The sequence below is a fragment of the Gopherus flavomarginatus genome, chromosome 6, assembly GCF_025201925.1.
Source record: "Gopherus flavomarginatus isolate rGopFla2 chromosome 6, rGopFla2.mat.asm, whole genome shotgun sequence".
Lineage (NCBI taxonomy): Eukaryota > Metazoa > Chordata > Testudines > Testudinidae > Gopherus > Gopherus flavomarginatus.
Genome location: NC_066622.1, coordinates 96,133,241 through 96,145,377, shown reverse-complemented (window position 1 = coordinate 96,145,377; position 12,137 = coordinate 96,133,241). Strand labels below are relative to the sequence as shown.

At 43.2% G+C, this 12,137-nt stretch overlaps 2 protein-coding genes across 2 annotated transcripts in view; one reads left to right on the top strand and one right to left on the bottom strand.

Annotated features, from left to right (window-relative positions):
- The window catches only part of TSPAN15 (tetraspanin 15), a 35,288-nt gene extending 34,336 nt beyond the window's left edge, over positions 1–952 (bottom strand). Inside the window, exon 1 of the mRNA XM_050959681.1 lies at positions 773–952. Coding sequence (XP_050815638.1) covers positions 773–868 — 96 coding nt within the window. The 5' untranslated portion in view covers positions 869–952. The remainder of the gene's footprint in view (positions 1–772) is intronic.
- Positions 953–4,109: 3,157 nt separating this feature from the next.
- The window catches only part of TACR2 (tachykinin receptor 2), a 34,475-nt gene continuing 26,447 nt past the window's right edge, over positions 4,110–12,137 (top strand). The window contains 1 exon segment of the mRNA XM_050960756.1: positions 4,110–4,254. Within this exon segment, the coding sequence (XP_050816713.1) occupies positions 4,110–4,254 (145 nt within the window).

Sequence of the window (12,137 nt, the reverse complement as noted above, 5' to 3'; positions counted from 1 at the left end):
AGAGCCAGTCTGCTGCTTTGCCTGATAGTATAAATATCAGTTTGTACTACCTTTCCTAAGAAAATCAGTAAAAGACATCAAGCAACATTGCACCTTCCTCTTTTAAAAGCACAGAACAGAGCAGATGAAACATCACTGAACAACCCACAAACTTACAATTGAAACCATCCTACATTAATCAGACACAAAACAACTGGTTCTCTAGTGGGTGAGGTCTTTCCCCTTCTAAGTTTTCCTACTCCCATCTGAGTGAGACAAAGCAATGTTTTACTGTTACTGTACACAACTGATTTTCATGCCACCTGCCACAAGCTTCCACCTGTGAAAGTCGCTAACTGCCAATACCAGTTGATTGTTACCCAGTGACAACCACACAACTGCGCCCCAGAGGCTTCCGAAGGTCCTCCTAGGGCATGCGGTGCACTGACGCCAGAGATCTCATTCGGTTACAAAATTCTTCCATGCCCACCCACTAAACCCTGCCGAAGGGGAAAACCTCCCTGGCCTTCTCCTGCACTTCGCGGACCAACACACGAGGTGAGCCCCGGGCACGCACATGCACGCGGAGGATGACTCGAGCGTTCCCAATAATAAAAACAATAACTCTGCCCCGCGGAGTGCGCGGCCAGCTCTCGCCCTGCCCTGGCGTGGGGGCACTTGCTGGGCAGGGCGGTGGCCGGAGCGCTCTGGCGCAGACTGGACACAGCGGGGATCGGGGGCTCTGCCGGCGCCCCCCGCCCGCGGGAGTCCCCGGCCGGCGGCCCGCGCTCACCCAGAAGAGCGTGGAGTAGGTGATGAGGGTGAACTTGAGGCAGAGGTAGGAGAAGCGCGCACAGTAGCGGATGTTCTCCGAGTCCCCGGCCGCCATCCTGCTCCCCGGCCCGGCCCGCTTCCTGCTTCTCCCGCCGCCACCTGCAGCGCAGCCCGCGAGCGGCACCCAGCCGGCGGCGGAGTCTCGCAGCCGCGGCCAGCACCACTGGGTGGCAGCGGCACAGGAGCTATCGCTCAGCTGGGGGCGGGGGACGACCAGGGAGGGGTGAGTGAGCGCGACGGAGTGTGTGTGTTTCACTTGACCGGGAGGGAGAATGCGCAACTGGGGGACCCAAGCCTGCGACGCATCGCAAACGGTGCGTCATCGGTTGAAGCTGTGAAAGAAAACAATTCCACTGAGCAAGTCGGACTCCCAGTGTGCAGACCACGGAGCCTTTCTGCTTATATCTGCTGAGTTACAGCACGAGCCATTCAAGAACTTAAAGATTCTAATTCACACACTGTCTTCAGTCATGACCTGGCGTTTGACAGCATCCTTTCTCTGACGAAGGAGACGGAGCACAAATTTACACTGCCTCTAATTTCCTTGTGTCAGTGCTATGAACATAATTACCACCATACTGGGTGGGACCAGTTCATCACAGAGACCCCCCCCCCTTGGGACTGTCACCTGACATGCTGAAAATTACCTCTGAGCCTGTTTTCCCTGCCAACTTGGGACTTCAGAACCCTGCCTTGTTGAACCAGACACTCTAGCCTGCTGCAACAGAGACCTAAGGTCTGACCCCACATCCCCAAAGCTGCAGGTTTTAAGTGAAAACAGCTTAAGAAGCGCTCCTGTCTCTAGCACCCAGACCCCCAATGGGATCCAAACCCCAAATAAATCTGTTTTACTCTGTATAAAGCTTATATGGGGTAAATTCATAAATTGGCCGCCCTCTATAACATGGATAGAGAGGGATGCACAGCTGTTCACTGCCTCAGGTATTAATCACTTACTCTGCAGTTTATTAATAAACAAAAGTGATTTTATTAAGTATAACACTTAGAATTTAAGTGGCTTCAAATAATAACAGACAGAACAAAGTAAGTCACCAAGCAAAATAAAACAAAACATGCAAGTCTCAGCCTAATACATTAAGAAACCGATTACAAGTAATATCTCACCCTCAGAGATGTTCCAATAAGCTTCTTTCCCAAACTAGAATCTTTCCTAGTCTGGGCCTTATCCTTTCCACTGGTACAGTCCCTGTTAGTTCCAGCAGGCATCTTAGGTGATGTGGAAGTAGAAAGAACTGACAGGGATTTGTAGGGGATTTTAATGCGTGACAGTCTGTTAGCAAGAGTCAGACTAGCTGTTAGCCAGAGTTAGGCTAGCTGTAACCCTAATAACGAAAGATTTGTAGAAGCGAGGATTGTGTAAGGTAACTGAAAAAAACCGTGTAAGAAGTTGTTGCGACCTTGCACTAATAACAATATGTAGACTGGCATCCCTTTAAAGTAAGAAAAACAAGATATTAGGATGACCTATGTATAAACAAAATGCAGCTGTTGCTTATTATTGTCTGTAACAAAAGTATAAATGCTTGCTGTAATTGTTTACCTGTTGAGAGACCTGTCTAGGAAGGGGAGACCCTATGTCCTAGTGCACTCTCTCCCTGCTGTAGCTGCTAAACAGAATAAAGAATCTGACTCTGCTGCATCCAAACAAAAAGTGAGAACTGAGTTTTTCTCCAATAGTGGTCAGCAGGGGCTTTCTCATGACTGACCGCCTTTTGTCCTGTTCCGCCCTCTTTTATAGCTTTTGCACCAGGCTGGAATCTTTTGTCTCAGTGGGTCCCCACCCCTCCTTCTAAATGGAAAAGTACCAGATTTAAGATGGATTCCAGTATCATGTGACATGGTCAGATGTCTTGTGAGACCCCCAGCCTTCATGTTTCCTGGGCTGGCCCACATGTACACAGGAAGGTTTTCAAGTAAACAGATCCATTTACAAGTTCATTGATTCTGAAGTCCCCTTAATGGCTTCCACTTAATATGTTTACTTCAGTAATACAAGTTTGTGTCTTATTCTCCTAAATCCAGACATAGAAATAATACATGCAAATAAATAGGGTGAACACACTCAGTAGATTATAACCTTACAAGAGACCTTTAGCATAAAGCATATTCCAGTTACATCATATTCACATTCATGAGCATATTTTCATAAAGCATATGAAGTGCAAAGTCACACTGAGTCAGACCAAAGGTCAATCTAGCCCAGTATCCTGTTTTCTGACAGTGGCCAATGTCAGGTGTCCCAAAGGGAATGAACAGAATAAGTAATCCTCAAGTGATCCATCCCCTGTCACCCATTCCCCATGCCTGGCAAACAGAGGTTAGGGACACCATTCCTGCCCATCCTGGCTAATAGCCATTAATGGACCGATCCTCTGCTGGAATGCTCTCCTTACCCAACCAAAGCTTCCACTTATTTCTTCTGAGCATTCATCACTCTGGGTAATGGGAGCTTTGCATCTCAAAATTCGGCACACAGGAACTTGGGTACATGCAACGTTGCATACATAAGGTTGCCAACCCTCCAGGATTGTCCTGGAGTCTCCAGGAATTAAAGATTAATCTTAATTAAAGATAATGTCATGTGATGAAACCTCCAGGAATCTGTCCAATCAAAGATGGTAACCCTATTCATACACAAAACTGTAGGTTGAGTTGAAGTCACAAGAGTGGGAAAGAATCCACTGATTGGCCTTCATGTGGGAACAATGCTACGGCTAGATTCTCACCGGAACAAATCACGGGAGATTATGCAAGGCTGGGGAAGATGCTTAAGGAATTTGAGGCTCTGGTGACCTTCAGTGGGATTCTGCCTGTTCCTAAAGAAGGGCAACAAAGGTGTGACAAGATTATGATGCTCAACAGATGGCTCAGGCAGTGGTGCTATAAGGAGGGCTTTGGGATGTATGGCTACTGGGAGGCATTCATGGACAGAGGACTGTTCTCTCGGGATGGACTTCATCTGAGTAGGGAAGGAAATAGACTTCTAGCACAACTGATAAAGACAGCTTTAAACTACGAATTTAGGGGAGATGGTTGGGAGATGTACAGTAATCTCCACACTGGATTTTAACATTGAGAGGGAAGAAAACGAAGTAAGAAAGGATACAGCCATGGGTAGGAGAATGGACATAAGGAGGAAAGGTAGTGTAGATACCAGTCTAATAGGTGATACTGGCAGTGGACTGTCAATGCCTAATTGGGTAAAGAAATTGAGCGAAGCCAAACAGCAAAAATTAAGATGCTTTTACACTAATGTGAGGGGCCTAGATAACAAAATGGAGGAACTAGAGCTACTCGTGCAGCAAGTGAAACCAGATATTATAGGGATAATGGAAACAGGGTGGAATAGTAGCCATGACTGCAGTACAGATATTGAAGGGTACGTGTTGTTTAGGAAAGACAGAAATAAAGGCAAAGGTGGTAGAGTAGCATTCTATATCAATGATGAGGTAGACTATAAAGAAATAAGAAGTGATGGAATGGATAAGACAGAGTCTGTCTGGGCAGAAATCACATTGGGAAAGAAAGCTACTAGAGTCTCCCCTGAGATAGTGCTTGGGGTGTGCTATATACCACCAGGATCTGATTTGGATATGAATAGAGACCTCTTTAATGTTTTTAATGAAGTAAATACTAATGGGAATTTTGTGATCATGGGAGACTTTAACTTCCCCAATATAGACTGGAGGACAAGTGCTAGTAATAATAATAGGGCTCAGTTTTTCCTGGATGCGATAGCTGATGGATTCCTTCACCAAGTAGTTGCTGAACCAGTAAGAGGGGATGCCATTTTAGATTTGGTTTTGGTGAGTAATGAGCACCTCATAGAAGAAATGATTGTAGAGGACAATCTTGGTTCAAGCGATTATGAGCTAATTCAGTTCAAACTAAATGGAAGAATAAACAAAAATAGATCCGCGACTAGGGTTTTTTATTTCAAATGGGCTAACTTAAAAAAATTAAGGAAATTAGTTAGGGAAGTGGATTGGACTGAAGAACTCATGGATCTAAAGGCAGAGGAGGCCTGGAATTACTTCAAGTCAAAGTTGCAGAAACTATCAGAAACCTGCATCCCAAGAAAAGGGGAAAAAATCATAGGCAGGAGTTGTAAACCAAGCTGGATGAGCAAGCATCTCAGAGAGGTGATTAAGAAAAAGCAGAAGGCCTACAAGGAGTGGAAAATGGGAGGGATCAGCAAGGAAAGCTACCTTATTGAGGTCAGAACATGTAGAGATAAAGTGAGAAAGGCCAAAAGCCATATAGAGTTGGACCTTGCAAAGGGAATAAAACCAATAGTAAAAGGTTCTATATCCATGTAAATAAGGAGAAGAAAAAGAAAGAAGAAGTGGGACCAGTAAACACTGAGGATGGAGTGAAGGTTAAGGATAATCTAGGCATAGCCCAATATCTAAACAAATACTTTGCCTCAGCCTTTAATGAGGCTAATGAGAAGCTTAGGGATAATGGTAGGGTGACAAATGGGAATGAGGTTATGGAGGTAAATATTACCACATCCGAGGTAGAAGCCAAACTGAGCCTAAACTGGGATCTTCATCCAAGAAAGGTAAAGGAACTGGCACATGAAATTGCAAGCCCATTAGCAAGAATTTTTAATGAATCTGTAAACTCAGGGGTTGTACCGTATGACTGGAGAATTGCTAACATAGTTCCTATTATTTTTAAGAAAGGGGAAAAAGGTGATCCCGGTAACTACAGGCATGTTAGTTTGACATCTGTAGTATGCAAGGTCTTGGGAAAACTTTTGAAGGAGAAAGTAGTTAAGGACATTGAGGTCAATGGTAATTGGGACAAAATACAATATGGTTTTACAAAAGGTAGATCGTGCCAAACCAACCTGATCGCCTTCTTTGAGAAGGTAACAGATTTTTTAGACAAAGGAAATGCAGTGGATCTAATTTATCTCGATTTCAGTAAGGCATTTGATATGGTTCCACATGGCGAATTATTAGCTAGATTGGAAAAGATGGGGATCAACATGAAAATTGAAAAGTGGATAAGAACTGGTTAAAGGGGAGACTACAACGGGTCATACTGAAAGGTGAACTGTCAGGCTGGAGGGAGGTTACTAGTAGAGTTCCTCAGGGATCAGTTTTGGGACCAATCTTATTTAATCTTTTTATTACTGACCTTGGCACAAAAAGTGGGAGTGTGCTAATAAAGTTTGTGGATAACACAAAGCTGGAAGGTATTGCCAATGCAAAGAAGGACCAGGATATCATACAGGAAGATCTGAATGACCTTGTAAACTAGAGAAAAAGTAATAGGATGAAATGTAATAGTGCAAAGCGCAAGGTCATGCACTTAGGGATTAATAACAAGAATTTTGGTTATAAGCTAGGGACACATCAGTTGGAAGTAACGGAGGAGGAGAAGGACCTTCGAGGTTTGGTTGATCACAGGATGACTATGAGTCACCAATGTGATATGGCCATGAAAAAAGCTAATGTGGTCTTGGGATGCATCAGGCGAGGTATTTCTAGTAGAGATAAAAGCAGCAAAGAGTCCTGTGGCACGTTATGGACTAACAGACGTTTTGGAGCATGAGCTTTCGTGGGTGAATACCCACTTCGTCAGATGCATGTAGTGGAAATTTCCAGGAGCAGGTATATATATACAGGCAAGCTAGAGATAATGAGGTAGTTCAATCAGGGAGAATGAGGCCCTGTTCTAGCAGTTGAGGTGTGAAAACCAAGGGAGGAGAAACTGGTTCTGTAATTGGCAAGCCATTCACAGTCTTTGTTTAATCCTTGGCTGATGGTGTAAAATTTGCAGATGAACTGAAGCTCAGCAGTTTCTCTTTGAAGTCTGGTCCTGAAGTTTTTTTGCTGCAGGATAGCCACCTTAAGGTCTGCTATAGTGTGGCCAGGGAGGTTGAAGTGTTCTCCTACAGGTTTTTGTATATTGCCATTCCTAATATCTGATTTGTGTCCGTTTATTCTTTTCCGTAGTGACTGTCCAGTTTGGCCGATGTACATAGCAGAGGGGCTTGCTGGCATATGATGGCGTATATTACACTGGTGGACGTGCAGGTAAATGAACCGGTGATGGTGTGGCTGATCTGGTTAGGTCCTGTGATGGTGTCGCTGGTGTAGGTATGTGGGCAGAGTTGGCATCGAGTTTTGTTGCATGGATTGGTTCCTGAGCTAGAGTTACTATGGTGCGGTGTGCAGTTACTGGTGAGACTATGTTTCAGGTTGGCAGGTTGCCTGTGGGCGAGGACTGGCCTGCCACCCAAGCCTGTGAAAGTGTAGGATCATTGTCCAGGATGAGTTGTAGGTCCGTGATGATGCGTTGGAGAGGTTTTAGCTGGGGACTGTATGTGATGGCCAGTGGAGTCCTGTTGGTTTCTTTCTTGGGTTTCTCTTGCAGTAGGAGGCTTCTGGGTACACGTCTGGCTCTGTTGATCTGTTTCCTTATTTCCTCATGCGGGTATTGTAGTTTTGAGAATGCTTGGTGGAGATTTTGTAGGTGTTGGTCTCTGTCTGAGGGGTTAAAGCAGATGCGGTTGTACCTCAGTGCTTGGCTGTAGACAATGGATCGTGTGATGTGCCCGGGATGGAAGCTGGAGGCATGAAGGTAGGCATAGTGGTCGGTAGGTTTTTGGTATAGGGTGGTGGTAATGTGACCATCACTTATTTGCACCGTTGTGTCTAGGAAGTGGACCTCCCGTGTAGATTGGTCTAGGCTGAGGTTGATGGTGGGGTGGAAGCTGTTGAAATCATGGTGGAATTTTTCCAGATACTCCTTCCCATGGGTCCAGATGATGAAGATGTCATCAATGTAGCGTAGGTAGAGAAGGGGCGTGAGTGGATGAGGGCTGAGGAAGCGTTGTTCCAGGTCGGCCATAAAAATATTGGCATATTGTGGGGCCATGTGGGTGCCCATAGCTGTGTCACTGATCTGGAGATATATATTGTCATCAAATTTGAAATAGTTGTGTGTGAGGATAAAGGCACAGAGCTCAGCAGCCAGTTATGCTGTAGCATCTTCAGGGATACTGTTCCTGACAGCTTGTATTCCATCTGTGTGTGGGATGCTCGTGTAGAGAGCCTCTACATCCATGGTGGCTAGGATGGTGTTTTCTGGAAGGTCACCAATGCATTGCAGTTTCCTCAGGAAATCAGTGGTGTCACAGAGATAGCTGGGAGTGCTGGTGGCATAGGGTCTGAGTAGAGAGTCCACATATCCAAACAGTCCTTCAGTGAGAGTGCCAATGCCCGAGATGATGGGGTGTCCAGGATTTCCGGGTTTGTGGATCTTGGGTAGTAGATAGAATAACCCTGGTCGGGGCTCTAAGGGTATGTTGATTTGTTCCGGTGTTAGTGTACGGAGTGTCCTGAATAGATGTTGCAGTTTCTTAGTGTATTCCTCAGTGGGATCTGAGGGAAGTGGCCTGTAGAATTTGGTGTTGGAGAGTTGTCTGGCAGCCTCCTTTTGGTAGTCAGACCTGTTCATGATGACAACAGCACCTCCTTTATCAGCCTCTTTGATGATAATGTCTGGGTGGTTTCTGAGGCTGTGGATGGCATTGCGTTCTGCACGACTTAGGTTATGAGGCAAGCGATGTTGTTTTTCCACTTGGAAACTTGGTCCACTGTTATTGATTTCTTAATCCCCTACTGTTCCATTTAGTTATTCTTTATAAAATATTTGAACATATAAAGTCCTACTATGTGCTAAATATTATTATTCCTGAGAAATTTATTAGCTCTTCAAAACAAAACTGGAAAACAAAAGAAAACAAAACTTCTCAGCTGAGCAGCCCAGCAATAACGATTATTTCCCATCATGGGTACATGAATACACAAATTGCATTATTCCTCCATTTTGCCAGCTTGCTCCATTCTCCAAGGCAAGCAGGATATTAATATTTACAAGAACCCTGTTCTCAAATATAAAGCTGACTATCCAAATATTAAGCCTAAAAGACATAATAAAAACTGAGTTGGTTAGAGAAACTTCAGCAGAAGCATATTCTGTCAGAATATGCAAGTCTGTCTAAATCAAAATGCTTTGTGAAATTGACCTAATTTTGCTGGAATTTCATTTCAGAAGAAACAAACAAGAATAGTTCCAACAATGTTGAAACATCCCATTTTAACATTTTTGTGCTTGAAATATTTTTAATTTTTTTAAACAACTTTTCAAATTTTTTATCTTGTATATATAATATTACATAAAACAGTCAAACTTGTTGAAATGAAATGAAACTTGTTAAAACTTGATCCCACACTTTCACAGGCCTTGGGTGGCAGGCCAATCCTTGCCCACAGACAACCTGCCAACCTGAAACATATTCTCAGCAGTAACTGCACACCACACCATAATAACTCTAGCTCAGGAACCAATCCATGCAACAAACCTCGATGCCAACTCTGCCCACATATCTACACCAGCGACACCATCACAGGACCTAACCAGATCAGCCACACCATCACTGGTTCATTCACCTGCACATCCACCAATGTAATGTACGCCATCATATGCCAGCAATGCCCCTCTGCTATGTACATCGGCCAAACTGGACAGTCTCTACGGAAAAGGATAAATGGACACAAATCAGACATTAGGAATGGCAATATACAAAAACCTGTAGGAGAGCACTTCAACCTCCCTGGCCACACTATAGCAGACCTTAAGGTGGCCATCCTGCAGCAAAAAAACTTCAGGACCAGACTTCAAAGAGAAACTGCTGAGCTTCAGTTCATCTGCAAATTTGACACCATCAGCTCAGGATTGAACAAAGACTGTGAATGGCTTGCCAATTACAGAACCAGTTTCTCCTCTCTTGGTTTTCACACCTCAACTGCTAGAAAAAGGCCTCATCCTCCCTGATTGAACTGACCTCGTTATCTCTAGCTTGCTTGCTAGCACACATATATATACTTGCCCCTGGATATTTCCATTACATGCATCTGAGGAAGTGGGTATTCACCCACGAAAGCTCATGCTCCAAAACGTCTGTTAGTCTATAAGGTGCCACAGGATTCTTTGCTGCTTTTACAGATCCAGACTAACACGGCTACCCTCTGATACTTGTTAAAACTTGTTAAAACAAAACATTTTGTTTGACCTGAAACAAATTTTTTTTCCAGAATTTTCCTTCAGGAAATCTCAAAATTTTTGGTTTTCATTCCAATTCAGAACTAAGCCAGATTTCAAAATCTCAAAATCCATCGTGAAATGGAATGTGCATTATCCACAGAGCTTTAGTAACTGTACAGCAGTGTTTCATGAGTTTAGCAATATGGCCTGTGCAGTTGACAATTAGCTGTTTTAAGACACTATCAACAAATATTTAAGGCCAAATTTTCAACTAAACCCTCTGCTTTTCCCACCAAAAATATATACATTAATGTTTGTGCCTAAAAACTACATACACAAACACAAGTACACATCCAATTTTGTGAACATAAACATTTAGAATATAAATGTATTTTTGTGATTCAAAAATTATAGGTCAGCTTGAGGTCAACTAAACTTGGCCCCACATATTTGAAATCTTGTAAGCACAAGAAATTTGTTTTAATAGGACCACTCAGTGCATAATGCTAAGCATGTACCTAAGTCTCTGTAAAATAGGAAACTTTGATTGTAAGTTCTTTGGAGGAGACACACTTCTTTTGTTAGGTGTGTGTAAAATGCTTGCTCCAATGGATCCTCTAAGCACTATTGCAATACAAATAATAATACAATTAACCATTGATCTTTCACTATTATTGTGCATTATAATATGTAATAATGTTTGCTACTCTACATAACAAATTAAAGGCACCAATCCTGTAATTTACAACATATGGGCGCAGCAGTCCACCAACACACTGTAAATTGAAGGATTGGTGCCAAAGTTACTAGTTTGGAGCCACAGCAATTGTACTGATCGTGTGCTCTAGCATTCTGGGCTAAGCAGATGCTTATCCAAAGTCTTACTAATGTGAGAAACAGCAAGCATTAATAGTTATACAATAGGCATCCAGTGCTGAGACATAACATAACTACTATACATAAACTTGAGGAGAGAGATTAATACTTTATTCCAATAGCCATACAAAAAGACTATTTTGGGGAGGAGGGGAGAGCACGGCTTATTCAGAACTGACAATCATCATAGAATTTGTTCTTGTCCACTGGCCAAGAAACAGAGAAAGAATAATAAAGGATAAAGGTCTCACACTGCAAAAGCTGAAGTTTTGCAGAAACCTTCTGAAATTAAAAAGGTTCAATATTTTCATAATCTCTTGCCCTTTTCATAAAGATTTGCATGTCAGTCATTATCACTTTGCCGTATACTTATGACAATTTGGTAGTATTAAAAACCTTAGCTGTTAACGCTACAAAATCATTTGCTATGTATTACACTGTATGTTTATAGATTAATCAGTTATGTAAAATCTCAATAATTTCCCTGGAATCCTTTGATCCTAGCTACAACACTGACCATGTTTGCTTCTGGAAGAACAGCCCTGCCTGCGTGCCAGCCAAAGAATAGGTCATCCATTTATATAGATCAATAAGATGTAATACAGCTTTTTTATAAGCATTCATCTCCTAAAATTTCAAGAACAATAATTTTCAAACTAGTACACAAAAGATTTACCTGTATTTCTTCTATTATTTTAAGTGGAAATTACACTTTGAAATCTCCCATACATTTATGGAAAAATATGTGAAATGTAGCATTGGTATGTATGTTAAAGTTCTAGTATTATTTTAACTATTATGTTACACACACAGACACACACACACACACACACACACACACACCCCACAAAAAAGAAGTCTTTCAGATCACATTCTTAATCTTTTATTCAATTATTATGCCTGAAATCTGCCAGTCAGATGCTGGAGGTGGGAGGGGGGCAGTGTTGCTCCCTGCCACAGTAGCAGGGTGACTGGTGCAAGCCCAGGATGCAGCAACAGCTGTCAGCCAGCACCCTCTGGCGAGACCCCTTCCTCATGGCTGAAAGCTGGGGCAGGGTGGGGGGTGGGCTTCAGCAACTGTGGCTTGCAGGGGAATGGACCAATCAGATGCAGATGCAGGGGGGGTACCAATCAGGAAGCAGACCAGTTGGGGCCAGCTTGTCTGGTCTGCAAAAACCCTGGACTTTGCCTGTTATTTTTAAAATCCCTCCCATACCTCCACCTCCACCCCCCGCCCTGGACAGAGAAAGGTGACTACAAAAAGAGGCTGTGTCTGGGAAAACCCAGATGTATGATAACCCTATCTGTGACACAAGAATACCAAGAATCACAGCAATTCAGGTTACTCATAATCTTAAGGA